The sequence below is a fragment of the Triturus cristatus genome, chromosome 10 (genome assembly GCF_964204655.1).
Source record: "Triturus cristatus chromosome 10, aTriCri1.1, whole genome shotgun sequence".
NCBI lineage: Eukaryota > Metazoa > Chordata > Amphibia > Caudata > Salamandridae > Triturus > Triturus cristatus.
The window spans coordinates 193,013,575-193,038,799 of NC_140593.1; the positions used below are offsets into that span (position 1 = coordinate 193,013,575).

At 43.3% G+C, this 25,225-nt stretch overlaps 1 protein-coding gene across 1 annotated transcript in view; it reads right to left on the reverse strand.

Annotated features, from left to right (window-relative positions):
- The window catches only part of AHR (aryl hydrocarbon receptor), a 342,269-nt gene that overhangs the window by 105,956 nt on the left and 211,088 nt on the right, over positions 1 to 25,225 (reverse strand). Inside the window, exons 4-5 of the mRNA XM_085630795.1 lie at positions 24,883 to 24,972; positions 23,737 to 23,860 (exon numbers count right to left, since the gene is read on the reverse strand). Coding sequence (XP_085486921.1) covers positions 23,737 to 23,860; positions 24,883 to 24,972 — 214 coding nt within the window. The remainder of the gene's footprint in view (positions 1 to 23,736; positions 23,861 to 24,882; positions 24,973 to 25,225) is intronic.

The window sequence follows — 25,225 nt, forward strand, 5'->3', positions numbered from 1 at the left end:
AATGCATGTAGTGCTGTTTAAATTAAGTAGATTCCCAACAGAACCACTGTTTTGCTGTATGTACTTACCCAGGTTCTGAGGGTTACTGGGCTACCCCATTATCCTTAATGGCCAACAGCAAGGCAGCAATGGCGGCAGGAGGTGGCAGTCCTGCGCCAGCGGAGGAGCTGAAGGAAACCCAGGCCACAGTCATCAGTGTGGAGACGGTGCAAGGAGCAGGGAGTACGGACACAGCTTGGGAGGACCTGACACAACATCAACAGCGAGTGCAACCAACAGGGACTTGGGGGACGGGGGGAGTGGGCACAATTGCATACATGCACAACGAGGTGTAGCACACTACACACCCACATTCACTCAGGTCCATGGGCTCGATCCCCTTGGCACACTGCAGCACACACACATAGCACGAACAGCACACCCACATTGACAACAACGAAGAACAACGCACATAGCCGACACTGCAGAACAGAGGACACAACTGGCTCTGCACATGCACAGAAACATGCCTACTACATCTGATGGACCCGGAAACTGTGAAATGGAAATGTATGCGTACAACATCACATCCAACATGTAGACCACATGTACACTGTCCCACAGAAGAATCTATCACCCCCCAAACAGTCACAATGTACATTGCCATACAGTCTGCATTCAAACCTGCACAATGTGCCAACATACATGTCAACGCAAAGTCAATATGCACCTCTCCTTCACATCGCAGAGGGGCACACAACACCTTCAGCAGAGCACAGAATACAACACATCAGTGATGCCGGAGAGGACCACCACACCGTCCACACCGACGCCCTACAACAGCACATGGATATCCCACGCAACCCATCACCAGGACCCGGACAGCCAAGCTACTCAGAGGAGAACACCGAGCCTGCAACAGACCACCCACACATCGCACCCCAATGCCATGTGCCTGCACGCCAAAAGGAGGTGGCCCAACAGGTGTGGGTTGGGGCCGAAGCCATGGAATGAGAACCAGGACACATACGTAGGTGTCTATCACCCTTCAGGGGCAACCAACAACCCACTAAGGAGACCCACACTACCATAGAGACACATGCAGATGCACATTCACAATACCGAACCACGGGCAGGGGCGCTCCAATATCAGTCACACACCCATGTTGGCTCTGCGTATGACGGCCGTGGACACTCCCCTTATGAATTGAGTGGGTGACGACAAAGCTACATGTCCAAGCTCCAACCCACTGCCTGCAGTGACACGTCTGCATCTGATGTACACAGCACAATGTAATGGCGTAGGGCCCAGGGCCCTCATGCATACAACAAGACCACAGGGACACATGCAGATATCATGTTGAACTGGCTACGGGCACGTGCGCCTGGCCCCTTTATTGGCAGGGCCACATCTACAGTGACGCCTGTGCTGGATGTGTATGGGGTGAGTGTAAGCCAGCCTGCACAGAGTGGTTGGTGCTGGCAACAACTTGAACAGTGGACACCAGTGCAATGGAAACAGAAAACACCAGCATAACAGAGTCAACTGCAGAGCAACATAGAGGGAGCCGGAGCAAGGACAGAGGTCACCCAATATTCAGTCAGGAGGTTCCGTGAGTTGCAGTGCACTGAGGTAGGGGCACTAGAGATGAGCGCGCTCATGTAAGTAAATTGCTACGACTGTGTCCCTTCGGGTTAGTCCTGATGCAGTTGCAGTGGGGTGTGTTACACCTGCATCAACTTCCTCATTAACGTCCAAGGTCTCCCACACTGCCTGAGGTGACAGTAGCGTCCGCAGTCCACAGCGCAATTCCCAGTAATAGATCAGGGTATATAGCTTGACTTCCACCTTCAGTCTGCATTCCTGCCTTGGGCTTGTTGCCTCCTGCTTTCCCATTGTCTGTGCGTTCTCCCGTCCGCACACTTGACAAATCTTCCTCATCATAGTCCCATGTCTTCCCCACTGCATGAGGCAACATTGTTGCATGCGCTGTCCACAGCACAGTACTCAATCAGAACAGGTCCATGAGTTGTGGTGCACAGAGTTAGTGGCCCCGGATGCAGTGCAGCCGGCACAGGCACACCGCCACGGGACTGTGACTTACATGCCTGGTTGCCACCTCTCCCCACATTCGGATGTTGTGTGGCTGAGGTGCCATGCCGTTGATGGCTCATGTTCACGGCTTGGCCAGGTAACCATTGTGAGTTGCTCTGTCATGTCTGGTGGGTGGTCATGTTGTTGTGCATGTTGGTAGTGAATTTGTGACGTGTGCATTGCCAGAGTTGTGAGTGCCATGGTTGTGGAGTTGAGGTGAGTAGGGTGTCCATTTGAAACTTGCCATGGAGCTGTGCACTTCCACTGCTGCCATCCTGGGTAGGCTGGTTGATGATGGACTGTTGGAGGGTGGAGGAATCATGCACACTGTCTGTGTTTTTGGAGGTGACATTGTTGGAGGTTCCAAGGTGTTCTGATGTTGCCTGCACATTGATGTGAGACGTGTGCTTCCTGTAGCAGTTATTGTGTGCTGTGTCAGCAGGGGGCACAAGTATGACATGTGTGCTGTGGATTGCCCCAAACACGTGCGTGCATCCTGCTATGGTGTATGGTCCTTGCTTGGTCTCCAGCGAAACCTGCACATTGTGTTGGACGTATGGGGACTGGGGTACCAGGGTGATGGTGATGTCCAGGACAGGTGTGGGGGACTTGGATGTGGCTGGCTGTGAGACTCCTCCAACTCTGGCGGGTGTTGTTTGGGGGGTGCCAGGGGCCAACAGGTGCAGCCAATCCAGCAGCTTGGTGTGGGGTGGGATGTTGGTGCCATAGGCCTTTTAGGTGATTATGGTCAGGATGTGTAGGATGGTTGTCCCTTTCAGCCTGTAGTGGACGGTGACATTATCAAATGTTGGGTCTGTGAGGCTGGTGCGTTTCCTGGGGGTCCGCTGTCTTTGTCTGCGCTGCCTCTGTGGTTGTCCGGGGGGGTAGGAGGGGTCCTGGGGTGGTGTCGGTGGGTGTTGTGACCCTCTTGGGTGTCCGGGCCGCATGATGAGTGGCTCCCTGACATCTGTTGCCCTTCAGATGTGGTCCTGGGCTGGTCACCCTTTTGTGGTGCTGGCTGCCATCCGACTTAACACCAGGTCAGAGCAGGTGTAGATTTCCTGGTGCTAACGCGCCTTATCGCCTGTTTTGTGTCTTTATCGCCGGTCTGTCTGGTCATTGAGAATGTTGAGGTGTGGTGTGGTCGCGGCTTTTGGCACGGGAATGCCCACTCTGCATCTCATTAGCGATAATTGCGGGGGTCCTCTGTGGCGATGTTTTTAGTGGCTGCTATCGTGGGTAAACTGGTGCTGTGGGCTGTTAGCACCAGCATGGGAATGGGGAGGTAAATTTATCACGACTTTGGCTGCGATAAAGTGCCGTTAATTTGGCGATGGCTCCTTGTGCCTATAAGTGACCCTAAACCATGGAGAGGCTGGCTCTCACTGGGAGAGCATTTCTCTATGAAAGTAAGCAGAAAACCAGAGCAGTGTTTCAGTGACAAACATGCATCATACTGCCCATCTCCAAGCACTTTCTTTTTCCACACCACATTGTTTTCTCTGATAACTTCTTCTGTATGTAGAAAACACTTGTCTGCAACCATGACAGTGGAGTGATAACATTAGCTAACAGACATACCTATTTCTCATCATCCCTGGGATCTGATCATTGTCGTTAAAAACAACTGCATTAAAGGCTCCAATCTCTAGAGGCAGCACACTAATTAATCCCCTGGCACCGGGAGCCAGGCAACAACAGAAAACAAGCAATCATGCTTTGCCTGCACTTGGATCTCTGGATCTCATGAGAACCTCATGCTGACGAATAATGAGCATCTTTCAGGCTCCTAACAAACACTTCAAGTGCTCAATCACACATGACCTGCAACGTCTGCATCGCACAGGTGGACACCTCCACTGGAGAAACCAGAGAATGTGCACTTGAGTACCAAAAAACACAGCGGACCGCAGTCTACATGGCTCAGGAAGATTGCAAATGAGCTGCAGATAGGGAAGCACAGAAGCATGGAGTCATTCATTGCTCACACTTCCATAAAGCTGACAAATCCTACTCTCAAGGGTGGCAACGAAACTCTCTACAAGTATCAGTGCCCTTCCATACTGAGATCTCCCTCCTGGTGGTCTTCAGGATCTACCTTGGGTGCTAGGTTGCAGCTGCGCCTGCAGAGAAGTCACAATGCTGCTGCTATCACTGTCAGTGTCTCTGCAGGTCCCAGGCTATTTCTGAAGGGAGAGTGGCCTTATCTGTCAATATTGGAGCAGTTTATAATTCCACTCCTCGGGTAAGGAGCCTCCATGTTGTCCCTAAAACACTCCGTGCCCCGTCCCAAACTATATGCAGGTAGGTTTAGCACTTAGTTGGCACATGACCCGGGGCCTTTAGCCCATGCACTTGCATCTGTGATATGGCACAGGTGAAGGAGCAAAGCTTCTTCCTCATTAGCATGTTGTAGATTTGAAGACAGTGGCAGCTTCAGGATGGAGCGTACATGTAACATACAACATATTCCTGTTCAAGCAGGATTTATGAAAATTTGGTTTCACTGGGAAACGAAAAAGGTAACACTTTGCAACACCAGGTACCGGTATTGGGCTCTTTTATATTTCGTAACAAACATTGTCATGTACAGCTGAGACCAATGTACCTAAACCCCTTGAAGATGGTGTGATGGATATGAAAGACCCGATAAAGCATAGGAGACCTCACAGACAGATGTCTACATTCACTGACTTTTAAGGGCACATCATTCACGCCTGGTCGATCTAGCTTTGTAGATGGAGCCCATTATAGAACTTGTGTACCCATCCTCACACAACTAGACCTGTTGTATGATGACATAGTAAAGCTGGTTACCCTTTTGTAGGGAACTGAGGGGCTGTTTTGAGCAGGAAGGGTCATCTGAAAATAAGCCCAGACTGAGTCTCTCTTTACATTCAACTACCCTGGCCGCACACAAACCTGTAGTCTTTGTGGTTACTGACTCAAGAGCAGACTCGATGATGAAGCATGCCACTAATTAGTCAGTGAGGATTCAACATACGTTTAACAAATATAGCAATATCTCTGTGTTCACGCCATTCGTTAGAGTAAGAGAGATAAGCATGTGGTTGTATGGTCACTAGAGTTGTTATGGAGGATATACTGATTGCTTATTAAAAGTCCTCCCTTTTTATATCTAGGTTATATAGAGCTAGTTAACCATGGGACCAAGTTCTATGTTATCCAGGGAATGACCATAATACATTACACAGGTTCTAACCTTGCGCAGTGGGTATTACCAAAAGGCCTGATAAACATCAGCTGACCCTAGTGTAATACCAAAAAGGCCAAATGGTGAAAATACTGGTTGCGCTAGTGGGACACTTGCTTACCCAATACTTTGTTTTACAATTGATGGTGCATATTGTTTAATGAGGGGTTAGAGTAAGTGCATTATCATCACTCCATTATTAGATTTTATTTGCATCTCCATAGTGTGAAGGTTACGTTAAATATTATGCTACTTGCATACGGATACTTGAATGGAGCTTCTAGAGGACCTTTGCATATGGTTGGCCAAAGGAACAGGGTGCACAAAATAATCTTCTGGGAGAGAGTAGACGGTATAGATCAGGGGTTAAGAAGAACCAGCAGAGTTTGAAATGGTAGATAGTTAGAGGGATTCCAAAGAGGCATATACCCATGTTGACAAACGACAGATATACATACAGTCCCACATAAGATAGATGTGGTCAACCCTCACCCTCTCACACACTCACAGATTGACATGTGAATAAAAGGACAGAAGAATCAACAGATACATGAACACAGTTCTCCTGTCCGATAAGTTTGTGAACCTCTACTGACAAAGTAAAATCTGAGTAAATGAAAGGTTAGTGTCAATGTCTCATTGATATTCAAACTAAGCTTTCAGAAGTTAATTCTACTGGGTGATGCAATACTTTGGTTTCGTTGATGATTGAATCATTGCACTTTTTTAAATGATAACTTTTCGGTAACAATCTAATATATACACATTTTAGTCTGCGCCTCATTTCTATAATCATACATATATAGCTCAGCATGTTATTATTTCTACTGCTCTGATCATCACACTTATTTCACATAGATTGTTAATATCCCTCCACCTGCACTCTATATTGGGGGTCTTATTCTTACAGATTCTTAAAGTAATCAGAAAAAATGTATTCATATATTTGACCAAAAGATATTTATACTTTCTAGAATTCAAAAAGTTTTTAAGAGTACTCTTAGAAATCTGCAAAAGTCATAGCTTCTCAAAGGTTCTGAAGTACTTTTGACATTGTGATGGGAGTTCCGATTTACTTTTATAGGTGAATAAGCACAACCTAGTTACTTTTTGGGTGTGCACGAACTTTCCAGGTAGTTCCTGACAGACAGCTATGAAGGAAATTAAATAAATAATTGTCCCTTATCGTCTCCTGCACAAGCCGCAACGGGTAATGGGAGAAATAAAGATATTTCTCCTTGTTACGTCTCTCACAGGAAGGCATATCTTTTCTGTTTCTGGATCAGTTCTGGTAAATTTCGGAATGCGTCAAAAACCATGGGAGGCGCATAGCAACATCCACGCAATGCCATTGGAATGCCTTCCCAGGGCAGAGTAGGGCAATATAGCGATTTGAGCTGCGTTGCCTTACTCTAGATTTATGGCGCCACTCAGGGCCACGCAAAGTGGCCTTGCGTGGCTTCATAAATCTGACTTAAGGTTTGCGAAGATCTTGCATCACATTGCGTGATGCAAGAGCGATGCAAACCAGCTTGTAAATAGGTCCCATAGTTACTACCACAGTCAGCAGGTCGCTAATGAAAAGAAAGCGATTCAAGAATGTGAGAAATTAAAAGTCCATTCCAGAAAGATGACTCTTGTAGACCTCTCTGTCTTAACCAACTGCAACGCATTTCTACAAACCAGTTCCCCATTCAGTTATTGTAAGTTCTATGCAGTCATTAATCAACAGTATAAAAGACCACCATTCCAGTATGAACACAATTGTCCCTCTGCAGTTAAATTCTTAGGGGCAGATTTACAAGCCCCTTGCGCCACTTTTGCGTCACTTTTCCAATGTTAAAAGTGACACAAGGGGCTTGTAAATCTGCCCCTTAGTTCTGACCGCTTCCTATAAAAACAGACATAACGACAAAGGTATGTTGGGCATTGTGTACATTAATAGAATTCTTTGTTAGTAGAAATAATAATGGTTCTGTATGTTTTAAACAGAAGGGACACGGCCACATTAAATTAGGATGTGTTACTACAAATACAAATATCAAAAGTCCAAATAAAATTCTGTGGGAACAGTTAATTAAAGATGATTTAATTTCAGATACCATTCTCTTTCTCCTGTGCAACAAAACTACTACTGAGATATGAAAGAGACCGTTTGGATAAAAAAAAATTGACAACTGAAAGCACTTTGAAGGAGAGCCCTTCAATAGGGGCAAGAAACCTCTAACCTCAGGGTGTAAGGTGAGACGGGAACTCAATCTAAACTAAAAACACTGCCATAACTTCAAGTTTTTTAGAGGAGATAGCAAATAACTCAACGGTGGCATACTAAAACAGTTCCTGAAATTTGCTAGTACAGATAGTTTCAATAGTGGCAGGCAACATTTTCATCAAAATAAATGAAAACACGGTATAACTCATTCTGCTATATAATATTAGCTCCAAAATTGTAATCCAATATTTCTCTCTCAACAAAATACATTGTTAGAACATTATTATCTGCCATAAAAGTATGCATAGTGTGTGAGGTTTAAGGAATATTGCAAAGTCATCCACAGAGCCTCACATACTACAGGCAAAGAAAGACTGACAACTCTACACAGCTCTAAATTAAACGAGACAAATTCATTCAGAACAAGCACAAATGGCTTAAAGATGTTGAGATTTGGAGCTATTCTTATTTTATCAGACTACCACATACATTGAAAGTGTAGATAAAAATAATTGTATTCCATAATTCGAGCTTCAGCTCTTATCTACTTAGTAGACAGCAGCTTGAAGACACAGGAACAGAAACTCACTCTGGAGCTCATTGTGGGTGGGCTTGTTCTTTCCACTGAGCCAGGAAACATCAAAGCAGGGGCAGGGAAGAAACAGGAATGATTACAGGACACTTGTTATGACAGCCTTGGAGGAGCAATGAAGAGCGAGAAGGGATGGAGTGGCGCTAGCTTGCACTTGCTGATGACAACTGAGTACTACTGAATATTGCTGCACGCAGTCATGAAAAGTCACCCACCATGCTTACTCTTTCGCAAAATAATGCAGACTCATTTGTTGGGTGAATTATGTTTAGAAACATTTCTATGTGGTGCACGGGTTTTCTGCACTCTTGGAACATACAATGAAAAAGCAAAATTTTCAAGGATATTATAATGGTTTATTTAGTGTCCTAAAGATTCTAACTAAATATGCTGTTTAGTCACTGAATGTATCACATGATTCACTCCATTCCATTGGCCATTTTATAAGGGTGATAATCATAGCATCTACGAAAAGGTCAGAGCTATGGGATCATTTTAGTTTTTTACACCAACTTTGGCCCACAAATCGACAACCATGAAGAAAACTAACATTCAGCTCTCCATCCTTCAGAAAATCCTTTAACTTGTGCGAGGCAAAAAAATAATAGGGCTATTTGGAGGATGGGTGATGGCTTCTTTGGACTAATGTAACAAAAGGCCTCACTAGGATGGCAGTCATCCATTTGGAAATGGGACCACCCGACTTAAGGTCGATGGTCACGCCAGCTTAATTAGGATGCGACCGAGGCGGTTGCTGCGGGTTGCAGCACATGCTGAAATACAAAACATGGACATCCTACAGATCCCTGCACTACGTGGCAGGCACCATGCGGTGCTTGCCACATGGTGCAGGGATATGAAGGGGGCACCATGGTGCCCCCCAAAGCTGAGGTCCAGGGATTAAGGGGGGCCTTCTACGGGCCCCAATGTCCCTTTCCACCAGCCTTTTCAAGGCGGGTTCACCGCCATGGATGGGCTGGCAGAAAGGAACATTGTAATATTGTAGGTTTTACTGCTCCTCCGATGGACCGACAGGTTCTTGGAGCCCGTCGGGATCCGCGGCGGCCGGTCTTTCTGACCGTCATACATACGCTCGCCATCATTATGTGGCGGGCGGAAATCCAAATTCTGATGGTGGTGGGACCGCCACTGATGGGCTGTCGGTGGCGGTCCCACCTTCATCGTAATCAGCCCCACAAATTCACAGTAGACTTCCTAAAACAATCACCACCAGACAGCAAATAGTCCAAAATAAGGCAGACAGAATGTGCATGCATTTAGAACAAGTATTGGCAAAGCCAATAGGTCTGGTGTTATCTGCCAGCCTTTTGACAATTCTTCTTTTGGCATGGCGTTTGCAAAACGTTATTGTTTGGGAAGCTGCCAAGCGATTGTCGATCTATCAAAAAAAACACAGACCAAATGCAAAAAAAATGTTGGATCTAAAAAAACACTCATTTCAATAATACTCCTAGGCACTGAAGGGAATTACTATATGTGTGGATGTGCACCTTGTGAAAGAGCAGCATGCCGTAACTCATAGTGAAGTCAGCCAATGGCTGAAGTGGGGTGATGCGTTACCCCTTGATGCATGCTCGAGTGACTTGGAGAAAAATGTGAATGAAAGAACTTCAGACACACAGAAAGTGTGGCCGAAAATCCCTTCAAGTAATTATGTCATACACATAATTTTTGTAAAATCTAAAGGTCCTGGCTAACACAGTCCGAAACAAGACATTTGTTATGCCATCGGCTGCCAACCTCTTGTCTTTGAGAAAGATAGAAAGTAAGAAGAAATAAATAAAGGAAAGAAAGAAGGGAAGGCAAGAAAGAAAGAAAGAAAGAAAGAAGGAAAGGAAGAAAGGCAACAGTGAACTAAAAAAGGAGGGCAAGAAAGAAAGAATGACAAAAGTCAAGAAAGAAAGAACAAGTGATAGAAAGACAGCAAGAAGAAAGAAAGAAGGACGGACCCAAGAAAAAGGAATGGAAGTAAGAGAAAGAAAGAATGAGACAAAGAGGAAAAGAAAGAAAAAAGAAGGACAAAGAAAGAGAGAGAAAGGCAGACATACAGAGAAAAAGAAAAAATAGAATAAGAAAAAGAAAGAAAGAAAAAAGGAAGGAAGGAAGGAAGAAAAAAGGAAAAAGAAAGTTAAAAAAAGAAAGAAAGAACAGAAGAAATAAAATCAAGAAAGAAGGGAAAAGGAATGTAAGCAAGAAAGAAGGAAAGAACGAAGGCAAGAGAGAAAGAAGCAATTATGAAGGAAAGAAGAAATTAAAGAAAAAATATTGCTAGAAAGAAGGAAATACTAATGAAAGAATGCTAGCAAAAAAGAAAGTAAGAAAGAAGAAATGAAAGCAAAAGGAAAGCAAGAAAGAAGGACAGACAGAATGAATAAAAGAATGAAAGAAACAAGGAAAGCAAGGAAGAAGGAAAGAAAGTATGAAAGAAAATAGGAAAAAGGGAATGGAAAAAAGGAAAGCAAGAAAGAAAGAAGGAATGGAATTATGGAAGGAACGAAAGAAAGAAGGAAAGAAAGAAATTAATGAATACAAAAATGAAAGAAAGACAAGCATTTGCAATGCAATTGGTTTCACATTTGTAAATGATAATGCCTTTTACGTTCTCACCTCCTTAACTGCCCAGTACACATAGCAGCACACCAAGAATAGGCTGTTTACTTTTCACAACTAAGGAGTGTGTTTCCCCTACAAACCATTCATTTAAACCTGGGTGTCGACTAGGAAAATAATTAAGGAATTCGATTCCTGTCAGCAGGTTGTGTCTCCACAAACCTACTAGAATTGTGGGTCTTGCAGCAACTGAGGGCAAGAAGTTTGAAGGAAGTTACCAGTCAGGTGCACATGGTGTTCTGGAAAAGTAGCTAGATATTGGTAAGTGACTGACTAAAATTGCTAAATTTCCCAAGGATCACGTACACTAAAAAGTTGCTTAGTGCCAGAGTCACTGCAAATGAAGAGTTTGGGATACAGCGCTTCAAAATGCTCACCTGATCGAAAAATAGACTGAAAATGGAACCTTCTGCTGATCTGAGCAAACACTTTTGTATCGATTAAGTATCCTCATAAGTCCAATGATCTGTGGCTAAACATCTTTGATCAAGGCCACTTGTCTATGAATCCCGCACCAAGTTCGATCAGCAAAAATTAAGGTGCATTGCAGGTCGGTTACCAAAGCCAGATATCCCTCCATTGAAACCCTTCCAGTCTGCTGCTTGCGTTAACTTCGGGATTAAAATCGTGCATAGTTGCTCAGTACTGTAATCGGTCTACGGTTGCACATTGATTTTAGTGAAAAGTTTTTGTTTTTAGAAGGGAGGCAAAATGTATAATTCTGTATTGTATGTATTCTTATTGTAATGTTTTTTATTAACCTATCAATAAACTCACCTTCTAAAAAATCTGTCTAGTGCATCAGCCTTCCTAATATTGCTTTGTGAACTATGTCTGCAACCAAAAACAAAAGCTGGGTGGCAAACTCAGGAAGTGTTTTGTAATCAGGTAATTGTATCCATTCCAGTAACAGTCCAGGGCTTTGTAGATTTTGATGACAGTTGGTCATTCCCATGTATCCAAGATATACATTTATATAAAAGTTGCAACAAACCAATAAATAAAAAGATCCATGTATTATTGAATTATGAATGCAAACAAAAATGATACGAGTACCGGAATAATGCAGCCCAGGAATCAGGCATGCTGGTTAATGGAGAAGCAAGCATGCCAGTCAACAATCTGAACAGTAGAGACTGGAATGGAAATACTGAATGCCTTAGTTATAAAACATGAAAAGACAAAACCTATTCACTTGATCCATATCAAAGATTTTTATTTGAGAAATAATAAGCAATCAAGCGACTCCGAGCAGGAATGGTCATGCGGTCGTACCGTAGTCATTCTCAACTGTAACCCCTCACCCCCCCTCCCCCTTTAATGAGCAAGATCACTTAAGTCATGCCGACTATATAATGACTGCAAAGGCTGTACTGTGCTGGAACAGACTTTCACTCTCATCAAGAATCTAGGCTGCCAGCACATCTGTTAAGCTTATGGGGTGTTAGCTTGGACAGGGGGGAGGGGTGCAATCTTATGCGTGTGTCACTTTCACAACCTTTAATAAGTGTCTGTCTCATATGTGCCTATAAATAGAGTGGAACACTGAGGAGCAGGGTGTGTAAAGTACAAAGACAGGAGAGGCAGCATGCACAAGTGGCGCAGAGAGGCAGCATGCAAGACAGAACGCCCAAGGTGAGGAGAGTGACCACACGCCGGACCGTGCAGACATGTAGAGGCGTCTGCATGCACACACTGGGAATGGGGGTCCGACGCCACTGAGGCCCAGGACTAAGTGAAATCCTCTGTGCGCGAGCGCTTAAATACGACACTGGGTCATCAGTGGCCTGTGAGCGGTTGCACCTTTGTTCATGGCGGGACCGGCTGACAACCTCAACGAAGCATTTGCAATGCAATAGGTCTCGCATTTACACAAGTCCTATTGCATTGCAAATGGTAGGCATCACGGACAACGGAAGGGAGGGCGGGGGGGAGAAGGCACAAACAATGGGAGGTTGTGTAGGGGGGCGAGAAGGCACAGACAAAGCGTGGGCGGATGGGGGGAGAAGGCACGGACAACGGGAAGGAGGGGGATGTAAAGAAGGCACCAAAGCATGTCGTGTACAGTAGGAGAACCTCATTAAAGAGAATAGTGCTCACAGTCTAAATAACGCATCCAGTGTAACAACCGAAGTAAAGGGGCCAGTCACCATGGGAGGTGACAAATGAAAAGGAGGCGGTACTAAGGAGGGACTAACAAGCCTATTGATGAATCAGAGACAGCATTTAGGACGGACAATGGCACAAGCCATTGGCAAATATGGGCAGGGAGTGGGCGGGGCTTCTACTCCCTAATCCTCTACAATAAGTCTTGCAGAGCAGCGCATGCGCGCTGACTCTAGGCTTGACCTAAAAAAAGGAAAGAAGGAATAAAAAGGGTGTTACAAATGCGTCAAATTAATTATGATAAAAACGGTTTGTTACCCTAACCAAAGTTTATTAATGAACCATTTGTAAAATTGAGTCCAGAATAAACATGTCCTGTCTTTGAACTCACATTTATAATATTAAAGCTTTTGATAAATTAAAATAGAACAGTTTTAAATTAACTGCAAACTGTTATTTTGTGAAGTTCCATTTGGAGTGTCCTGTGTTTATCTGAGAAAATCAGATAAAGAAAGGACTTTTCTAAAAGGAATTTACGACAGACAGCATTGGCAGGAGACAGGAACTGATAAAATGTGGAATGTGGCCTGTTCCCAGATCTGTTATAAGCGTCCTGCTGTCACATCAGACTCTAAACACAAAGTCAACATCAAAGTAATAAATTACAAACAAAGACATTGACACAGATGGGAACTAGCTTGTGTTTGATGTGTTTCTTGTGAAAGAGCATAATGCAGTCAGTCAAAGTTATCCTGGGGCTAAATTGGGCTGACCACATGACCCATGTTGTATGCTGTAGTGGGTAGGAGCAAAATGTGAATGACACACCAACAGACCAACGGAGGAATGAAAGCTTTATATAAGTATATTGTACACATAATCAAACGGTCTTGGCTAACAACAGACCTAAAAAACAAGCACTTCAAGCCAGCCCAGAAAGCTCTCCATTGGCTTGCAGCTGAATTCAGGATCCAACAATTCAAAACGCTGTTCATTATAGACAAATTGCATTGCAGCAAAGATCTGGGCATTATGTTCCAGGCAGGAATTTACATTCTTCCTGCGCTCATTTGTCTAACTATGTTTCTTTAAGAGACAGAACTTTATTAAATACCTTTGGAGGCCTATGATCCGAAAATATGAAGGAGGCTACCAACATTTAAGGATATTTCTTAAAACAAGCATGCAACTAACTCCTGCCGCATATGGACAGCAAATGCCAGCTCGACACCCATGCTATGTATCTAGTTGGACTCAAACTTCCCTGTATAGGAACATTTGAATTCATGTTTCCTTTTCTGTAGGCTCCAGTAGTCTAGCTTTACACATAGCACTATAAAACTACACAAATACATAACACAGGTATAGTGTAATAATCCTTTCTGCTGTCTTTTCAAAGTATATCTCCATACCATCACAATAGACTCTAATATGATTAATAAGTGGCCTCCAGAACTGGGCGCATGTTGTTTAAAGTAAAGTACAACCACATTTAATTATCACAAGCAAACTTTACAAATGTTATTTTTTGGGGCCGGCGCTTTGCATCCTACATATCTGCAAAAGTGAGCTTTGAATAACAGTTTTGATAATTATAGTGAAATACTCTGCATGGATTTAGTTGCAGACATGATCATTTGGAGGAAATATATATTCTACATGAGCATGCTAGGTAAGATAACAATGAGGTTCAGATGTTAAGGGGGTCTTTTGTAGAATGTAGGCAATTCAGTCCTTCTCTCGTTCCCTCTAACTTATTTATAGCGCATGGGAAGCCTGCATTTCCAGTGGTGGAGCCATAACTGGCACCTCATCGTCATAAACACATTTCTGACTGAGATGACACTGGTGGAAATGGTGTTGGAGAAGACACATAATTCGGGAAGGGACTGCATTCCACCAGGGGTGCTGTTTGTCGAGGTCTGAAATGTAAGCTATTCTGGTACGAGGCAGAAAAATGACTTACTCACACCGGGAGACACTTTCCACTGTGTTTGGGACATTAGTTGCATTTTATTTGTAGGTGGAATTCACTATTGCCAGGGGAATTATACTACTACAACTCATCCACTACAACTAGTGATCTCTACAATAAGGTTACAACAATGCATTTACCACTACAACAAGCTAAGTTGCAATATAGTACATTTACAACACATTTAAGGATTTATGATGGTTGCTAGTTGGGCTGTGGAGCTTAGGGAGAGCAATGGGAATTTAAGGCTCAGTGATGGGTGGGGTATAGGAGTAGTAAGGGGTTCAAGGGTTAACAGATATGTAGAATACAGTAGTACTAAGAAGTATTTAGGGTTCAGGGATGAGTAGTGTATACAGGTAAAAAGAACTTTTTAGGGTTTAGGGATTGGTGGTGTACAAGGGGTAGTAAGGCGGTTTTATGGTAATGGGATGGGTAGTGTATAGGGATAGTAATGGGTTGTCAGGGTTTGGGGATGGAAAAATTATGCTTGGTCCCGTTCAGTCCAAGACTCTGTCCCTAGGAAGGGGAGTGCCTCAGGGCTTGGCCCTGAGCCCCACACTCTTTAACATCTATGTCCCGCCTTTGGCTCAGTTAGTTAAGTCCTTCGGCTTTGAAATACTCTCATATGCAGGCAATACACATCTGGTCAATGCCCTTAGACCAGAATTAGAGAATGTCAAAACTCATTTCACTACATGCATGAGAAACATTTCCTCATGGATGTCCCTAAACTGCCTCCAGTTGAACAAGGATAAGACTGAGATTTTACTGTTTGGAAAGGCACAGTCTACTTGGGCAACTGACTCGTGGCCCATGGCGCCCAGCCCTGCTCCCTTCCCTAAAAACACAGCAAGAAATCTAGGCATTTTGATAGACAATAAACTATCGATGAACGATCAGGTAATAGCCAATTCTTTGGGGTAAAGCGCCTCCTTAAGAAGGTATTCCAGTGGCTTCCGGTGTCCTCCCGGAAGACCCTAGTCCAGGCACATATTATCAGTCGCCTGGACATGGAAATGCGCTATTCGCAGCTTCCAACGAATCCCTTCTATCAAAATTACAGGTGGTGTAAAATACGGCCATTTGCATGCCACAGTCGCTTCAGAGACCAGGAGGGGAAGTATGTAACTGTATCAGAAACGTTGGTGGGTAAGACCATCTTACTGGTAAATGTGTATACACCCAACATAGACTCCCCTGCCATTTTAACTGATCTATCCTCAGTCATGGGGCAAACTAAGATCAAGCTCATTCTGTTAGGAGGGAATCCTGATATGATGCACAACTCTTCATTAGACCCCCCCAGTCTGCCCAGTTGTAGCAAGCCCAGTGCTACTACAGGATATACTCAAGACCTACTACCTAGTAGATGCTTGACGCTCCCACCACACTACCAATTGATCCTATACATTCTACTCAATTCCCCACAATATATTGGTTTGTGTCTCAGAGCACACCATTATGGCTACAAGGCATAGATCATTTACCTCGTACACTATCTGATCACTTTTCGGTAAAGCTTCTACTGAAAATCCTGTGACCAAGGTGGGACCGGCTAGTGGCGATTCCCTGCAAGTTCCCTGCACAATATAGTCTTTCAATCCAAGCTCCACGAAGTCATCACGAAATACTTATACTTAACGTGGGCACTGTCGCAAAGCAATCCACCCTATGGGTAGCATTTAAGGCCTATTTTTGTGACATGGAGTCCTTAACAGTATTCACAACGATTTGGCTCGAGTGGAGCTACTAAACATTGACCAAGAATCACTTAGACAGGGACCCAACACTTACCTTCACTGACGTTCAACCCTCATGACAAACTTTTGAGAGCTTGCAGGCCGAGAGGTAGCTTCCGTCAGGAAGTATGTACAAGCACACAGATATGGTGAGGGCGAAAGACCAGGCAGCAAACTGGCTAGATTACTGCATCCAAGTATTCCTAGTACTTACTTGATGGAGCTCCACACAGATGAGGGGACGACAGTGACTGATAACGCAGATAAAACCACAACATTCCTCTAATACTACTGCCAACTGTACACTGCTCGCAACCTGGCAGAGGTAGCAATAGTGTGGCTAACGGATGGCCAGCAGCAATTTCCAGCCACCCCTATAACATTCAAAGAAATAATCCAGGCAATTGATGCACTGGATAGCTTTAAGGCCCATGGATTAAATGGCCTCACAGGACACTTCTTTCTATAAGGCCTATAAGAAATTCTGGTCACCCACCTCTTGGAAATGTATGCCGAATCACTTGGAACTGGCACACTTTCCCGCACACTTAGGGCCCGATTCACAGAACTAACTTAAGACAAAATCCTAAACTTACTACTTTGGGTATTCACAGAAGTTAGGATTTTGTCTTAAATTTGTCTTAAGACAAACTTAAGACAGACTTAAGACAGACTTAAGACAAACTTAAGACAGACTTAAGACAAACTTAAGACAGACTTAAGACAGACTTAAGACAGACTTAAGTTAGGATTTTGTCTTAAATTTGTCTTAAGTCTGTCTTAAGTCTGTCTTAAGTTTGTCTTAAGACAAACTTACGACAAAATCCTAACTTAAGTCTGTCTTAAGTCTGTCTTAAATTTGTCTTAAGTCTGTCTTAAGACAAACTTAAGACAAAATCTTAACTTCTGTGAATACCAAAAGTAGTACGTTTAGAATTTTATCTTAAGTTAGTTCTGTGAATCGGCCCCTTAGGGAAGCAGCTATCACTCTGCTGCTTAAACCTGACAAACCAGCACATCAGTGCACATCCTACAGACCCTTCTCCCCCTTAAATCACAACAACAAAATACTAGCTAAACTCCTTGAAACATGCATGTCACTCCTAATGGAACAAATTAAATCACATAGGAAGACTGTGTTTGTGCCACACGGCTCCCGCACACTTAATTTGCACACCATTTTTGCTGTCATTCACCAGATCACCCCAATAATACAGGCTGCAGTCGCCCTGCTAGACGCTGAAAAGGCACTTGATTCTTTGGAATGGCCATTCTTATAGGCGACCCTCACTCAGATAGCATTCGCCATGGCTTACTTAATCTTATTAAGCTCCTCTACGATGAACCCACCACTAGACTCAGGGTGAACAGCTTTACTACAGATCCGATCACCACGGGCACCCAACAGGGTTGCTCCCTTTCCCCGTTGCTCTTCATTTGTGCGCTAGATCCCCATATCCAGCAATTACAAGAACATCAGATGCACCGTGGCCTATGGTTTTGGCGCAGCTCACTTCTGATTTCCATGTACCCGGTTGACATTCTGACTTTTATTAGGGACCCTGCTGTCCACCTTCCACCCATCATCCGCAGAATTATCGGAATAGGCTGCCTCTATGGGCTATACATCAACTGTTGTAAATCAGAACTCTTCCCACTCACTGACGCCACAACTCCCTGCATGTTGGAATACCCATAGAAATGGTGCAATGACTTCCCCAAATATCTCAGTATTTTTCTACACTGGCAGAAAGACATAATAACTAGGCTCAACTATGGGCCAGCGATCGAAAGACTCACCAGTCAGATTGGGCGCTGGATCAAGCTTCTGCTCTCAATGGCTGGAAGAATAGCCATTATCAAATTGGTGGTCCTCTCTCATTTTGAGTGCTTATTCATAAACATCCTGATCCCAGTGACTAACAGTGTCTTTGCCAACAGCCTAGAATCAGGTGGGAGACGCTTACGCAGCCATTTGATATAGGTAGCTTTGTGGTACCACTTATACTACCTAGTGGCACAGTGTAATTTTGCATACTAATGGCACTATCTAAACCCCAGAATACCATACTTGAAACTGGAGACGGACCAGATGGAATACACACCGCTCTCTGATACCTTACCGCTGGGCATCACATGAGACCCCACGGCAATCCAAACACTCTACACCACTAACTGGGCCTAGATAAAACTATGCAGGTATTTAGGGGGTGGGATGCCCTACACCTCAACAGTATCTCTTATCCACAACCTCTGGTTACCATTGGCTTAAGAGTGATTAGTACAATGCACCATAAGCAATCGCCATATTCATAACATGGGAGATCTCTTCCCGGATGGTCATCTCATAACACACAATACTCTACAAGCCTCTGGGAAAGTGAACCCCATTAATCATTTTATACTTGAACGGATACATTCTACCTAAAGGCACCAGACAAATTCACCCCGTTGACATGTGACAATGAACAGCAGCAGACGGTGCAAGACCCGGGTGCGGAAGATGCCCAACGGGCCTGGGAATGTGACCTGGGCAGCTGCTGCCAGCCAAGACATGGCATTACTGCTGCATGCAAACACAGCGTGTCTCCTCCAACCAGACACAAGCTACAACACTACAAGTTCCCACACCAAGCATACACAACCCCACTAAGCCTGGCAAAAATCGACCCCATATGATTGCATAGCGGCCCGAAGTGTGGCACAGACCAAGCAGATTTTATACACCTTGCATGCATCTGCCCTGTTATCCAAGCCTCCTGGACGCAGATCCAATGCTAGGAACAATGACGGAATTCACTAATGGCCCTGATCCCTTGCAGGCCCTCCTGGGCTACATCAAACCACTCGAGCCTAGCATTAGGCGCCTCACTGCAATTGTGCTACTGCTAGCCAACCACCAGATAGCCCTGTACTGGGGCAACAACAAGAACCCCACCACAGAAGACTGGCTAAAAGATATGATCTATTGCAACACTACCAGTGAGGTATATGCTACATTACAACCCCCATCTTCAAGGCCCAAGAATATTTGGCAACCTCTGTGCACCTACCTATTAATTCTTGACAGTAGGGCCTCAGACACGGCCACCACTTAATTAACCACATTCTTCAACGTACTGCCCCTCATGAATTTATTCCCTGCTTTTACTGTAGGATACACCTGCCACACTGCCATGCTCCTGCTCCTACCCGCTCGTTGATACAGTCATTAACCCCCATGGATGCCCAAGAGTATATTGTTCCATAATTTACTCCGATATCTGTGGTTGTTACGACTCCCTCCTGCACCCCCTGCATAGTGGTCTAGCATGTAGGGCTCATGTTGTATTATCCCTGTTTTGCTGTATGGCACGCTATGATACCATGACTGATGTTGCCCAAGACCTGTAATTCCATTGCGCTTGAATCCCTGCAAGCGTCCCCCAGAACATGAGAACCAATATATTATCTTGCACCCGCTGTTACCAGGGCCTTGGTGTGGTTTTCTATTGTATCCCTGAAAGTTTCCCCCAGAATCCTGTGAGCCAATGGCAAGCCTTGCTCCCTCTGTTACTCAGGCCTTGCTGTTTCCCATTATGCACTTTCGAGAAAAAACTATACATGAGTTTCCTGTTATTTGGTTTCAGTCATCAAGTTGCCCGTGCCTATTCTGTAAGGTCAAAGAGAGTGTACTAACAAGTGTTTTTTTAAAGGATTTGAGAACCTTCCAGACATCCATGTGCCCCATGAACCACATGTGATCTAGCTATATCTGTTCAGCCTTTGAGAGGGTATATAAGCCCCACCCAACCCTGAGTCGTTGCTTGGCCTTGCTCCCTCCAGAACAAGCTTCACCCTTCCCACTCACCAGAAGAAACCTGCCGGAACCGAGAAGTTCTCCAGTCTCCTTCAAGTCCAAGTGAACAGGTGGTTCAAGTGGCTTCATCTCCCTTGATGTCTTCCTCCTCTCTCCCTCTTGCACTGCTATTCCAGTCCCCCACGAGTCCCTGAGTCAAAGCCTCGAGATCTTCTTCGAACTTCAGTCAAGGGGAAGAACTATGCTAAGAACTTGATATCAGGCTAGTGCACATGAATCTGCCCATAGTAGTAAAGAGGACTGAGTATCAGTGTCTTCAAAGACTCTATGCACTCTCTGCGATTTACAACAATAAAATAAAATCTCACCCTAGGAAAACATTGTGTTACCACCAATCCACTCAAACACAATTCACAAAGATCTTCATACACATCACTCAAGGATCAGAAAAACTTCAATCGAACTAGTACCACATAATTATGGAGAAACTCAAAGTTTTTATTGATGTGTTTCGTAAACACCATATGCACTTATAATAGTTATAGTAACCCAGTGATCAAACATTGTTGTACAATAACATGTTAAAATACGGCACAAAAGAATAACCAAAACATAAAAAGGAGAATATGAAAAAGGGAGAAACATACAAGACAACAAACAATTGTCTATTTGGTAGTGCCAGTTAGCTCAAAACATTTTGCCTTATACATATATTTTACCATGTCATTGTACAACAATGTTTTACCTTGCATGATGGTGATTTGATCTCTGGATTACTGTAACTAATTGTAAGTGTATATGGTGTTTACAAAACAAATCTTAACAAACTGCTGTGGTACTAGTTGTGGTACTAGTATGATTGAAAAATCTTTCTGAGCCCTGAGTGGTCTGTATGAAGACCTTTGTGAAGGGTGTTTGAGTGGACTGGTGGAAACACAACGTTTTCACAAGGGAAGATTTGATTTTACTGTTGTATAACAGTGCTCCATCCCCTTGTTCAGTGTACCTCTCTATTATTATATTATCTCTCTCTGATTTGCTCCAGCGCTTCCTGTGTGTTTATACTCTGGAACATTCTGCAGGCTTGGTACTAGAACTGTGATTGCACCAAGACTTTAGCTTCATGTTGTTCTGATGAATAGTAGTGCCAAGAGAAAGCACTTCAGAGTCTTTGATGTAAGCATGAACCTTGTACCCCATCCTGTGTTCCAAGTTTATCCTTGTGAGTGCAAGTAACTCCAACCAGTGTTCCGAGTTTATCCTTGGGAGTGCAAGTAACTCCAAACTGTGTTCCAAGTTCATCCTTAGGAGTGCAAGTAACTCCAACCTGTGTTCCGAGTTTATTCTTGGGATTGCAAATAACTCCAACCTGTGTTCCAAGTTTATCCTTGGGAGTACAAATAACTCTAACCTATGTTCTGAGTTTATCCTAGGGAGTGCAAGTAACTCCAACCTGTGTTCCGAGTTTATCCTTGGGAGTTCAAGTAACTCCAACCTGCGTTACCAGTTTATCCTTGGGAGTGCAATTGTCTCCAATCTGTGGTTTTGATTATTCTGCTCTCATACTATGCGGCTGATGAAACCTGTGAATGTATGTCACTGAAGTTGATGTATGGTCATTGTAAGTAGAGGCCCATTTAGTATACTTATGGTAACTGTCTCCTCTTGTTATTACCAGTGCATTGCATCATTGCAAAACCAGAGGTTCTGGTCCAGTGCATATGTACATCGCAAATGCAGAAGGTCTCATAAGTGACAAATTCTGTTACACAGTGTTGCACAGCCGCTGAGCAGATCAAATAATGCAAGTATCTCTTTTATTTTACCTGAATCCCCCTTCTGCTCGGGGGCTGGCAAGATAAAAGGAGTCTGGTCCCTTGATCTTGTATAGCTTTGAGAGGCATAGGAGAAACAGCATCAGCTCCAGTGCCGTCTCCACGGTTAGCACCAGGTGAGTGCATGACAGTGGTCATATTTGCTCTGTAATCAGAATTTTGCTCTGCGTGTATGAATGTATAAGCTTTTGTTGTTTTTACAAAAAAATGGAAATAAAGTTCAAAAGAAAAAAAAAATACTATCCGTACTTAGATGTGCATCTCTGTTTTGAATCTGATCACGTAATTATGGTAGTTTCTGTTATTCATTTGCTCTGCGTGTATGAATGTATAAGCTTTTGTTGCTTCTACAACAAAATTGAAATAAAGTTCAAAAGAAAAAAAAAATTACTATCCATACATAGATGTGCATCTCTGTTTTGAATCTGATCATGCAATTATGATAGTTTTTGTTATTCATTTCGTTTTCAAAATATATTTCTCCTCCTAGTTTTTTCTCTCCCCTCAAAAGGTCTCAGGAGAATTACATGTGGCTCTTGGCCTGCGTTCCCAAAATTGCCGATGCGAGTAAAAACTCTTTTGTCCAAGAAGAGGACCCTATTTATTTAATTTTCAACACTTGTGAGACCAACCGTCCAGATATACCTAACATAACATTTTAACTACTTCAAGCTCAACCTGAGCATCTCTTTACCGCTAATTTCTCGAAAACAGCTGAACAGATCTCCAAAAAGTCACAAAAAGCATGTTTTTGAGACAAGTTCTAATGTTTTGCCAAATTTGGTCTAATTCCATTCAGCAGTTTTTTCTGTCTCAGACACCAAAATGGAAAACATGTGAAATTAATGTTTTGCTTCCCACACCCCACCACCTCCTTCATGGCCTCCACTTAACAGATCGGCACAAAGCTTTCCATAAAGGAGCTGAGGTGGATTAACTTTTTTGGGGGGAAATATTTTGTGCAGATTCGTTAGAAAAACAACAAGTGATCTTCCCATGGAAATTCTGACCTTACTGTAAATACACTGGTGCTAGGGCCACCAGTGTAATATATATATATTACGTATAATGTGTTTAAAGATTATGCATGCTTTTGGTTTGCATTGTAATGGTAAACGTCATTGTGGTGAATGAGAATGAGCAGTAAGTGTAATCATAGCAGTGCTTGCATGGTAAGCGTGTTGTCTATTGGTTGAGTTTGCGGTTGCAACCTATTTTTCAGGTTTTTCACCAGATCATGATGGCATGTGAGATTTGGCAGCACAATTGTCAACTATTCGCCCTCTGTCCTCCCCTCCCACCATCTCCTCCAGAGACATTTCCTACGCCTTCCAGGCTGTAATGGGCCAATGGATCCAGAAGCATTTTCGGGGGTAAAATGACTGCCAAGAAGGCATACAGATTCAAATGAAGCAGATAGGTACTTCCTGTGCAGCAAAACCTGTGTGGTGGTTGGGCACCTAACTCTCAAAGGAGAAATCAATACTTTCTAACATGTAAATTGAACTATCTTTACTGATGTAGAAAAGGAAAGGCAACACTACATAAAGTCTTACCTTCTATCTGCACGACATCAGTCGTCGATTGTGCAGGGTCTAACGCCCAGTGGAGTTGTCGCTGGAACTCCAGCCTGTCTTCTGTATGTATCAGTTCAAACACACTCTGGTGAATAACGTCGGACTGTCATAGGAAGGAAATGAAATAAACAATGACTACTAATGCTGATAATACACCTAGTAAATGGATGAATGTGATTAGAAGAGCGCAGATTAATAATGACCACGATTTGCATATGTTTATTTGTTTCCTCATTATTCCCCAAAAAACGTTCTATTGTAAGATTTCTTTTTTACTCTCTATAATACATTTAACCAGTCTGAACCAATGTGTGGAGATATGGAGATACTCAACATTCTAATAAATTATTTTTGAAAATCATTATAATATCTTAGATGCAAATAATGCAATCCTACACCATGGCAGCTGCCATTCAGAAGCACAGAGAGGAGTTCTGTGTCGTTATCAAATGCAAATTCGATATTTGCAAGACAAATAAACATACGTGGTTCAAAATAATTAAAATACTTTATGTAATGTGTAATAAGCCACAGAGGCCAGGTGGTTCATATTTTGATACTACTTCTCTTTTGCAGCTTTTATTTTCTCTTCTGTCATTCATTGTAGTGATAGCAATGGAGAGTATTAGTAGGGTAAAATCCTAAACAGAGTTTCCAAACCAAAAAGTGTTTTGTGTAGTACTTGGCCCACCCACAGCCAGGACATCATCAGACTGTAGACTAAAAAGTGTAAAAAGGAAAAAAAAGGTAGCAGGCCTTTTCTATCTATGCACTCAGGATCTGGCACAACAACCCCTTATCTATAAGGACCGCCCCAATACTGTTCCAATTTAGGAAAGAGTTGAAGATTCCCCTCTTTAAAGAACACTGCATCAGAATGCATTCTCTGTCCACCATCCAGATTACGCTCCAATTACTGGCTGACTTTATGCATGTCTTTGACCATGCACAGAACTTCCCTGCCTTTTGGCTAGGTTCACACTATACAAATACCATATACATACATGTATACATACATACACCCATACTCAACAATTCCAGCTGCCTCAGGAAAGTGAGGTCACTCATTCACATGTTGGCTGGTTCACTAAAGCAATAACCTTGGTAAAGAGATATAACACGTACTTGTTGAAATCCCAAGTAATCCTGCACGGTGGAGGACGCATAAAAGACAAGACCGTCGGCGGTGACCACCAGCACGAAGCCATTCAGAGCCTGAAAAACACAAAAAGGCATGTATCAAAGGACCATTTACACATATCTAATTAACATAACTATGGCATTATGGTGAAGAAAAGATAAACATTGATGAAACATATCACTTTTTACAGTATAAAGAGAGCAAAACAACACACATTATGCAAACATCAACTCCATGCATTTGACATCTATGCTGGCTTACCTGAAAATACGGTATGTACCTACTTACATATAGATGTAAACATCAGTGTCGAAAACCCTTATTCAA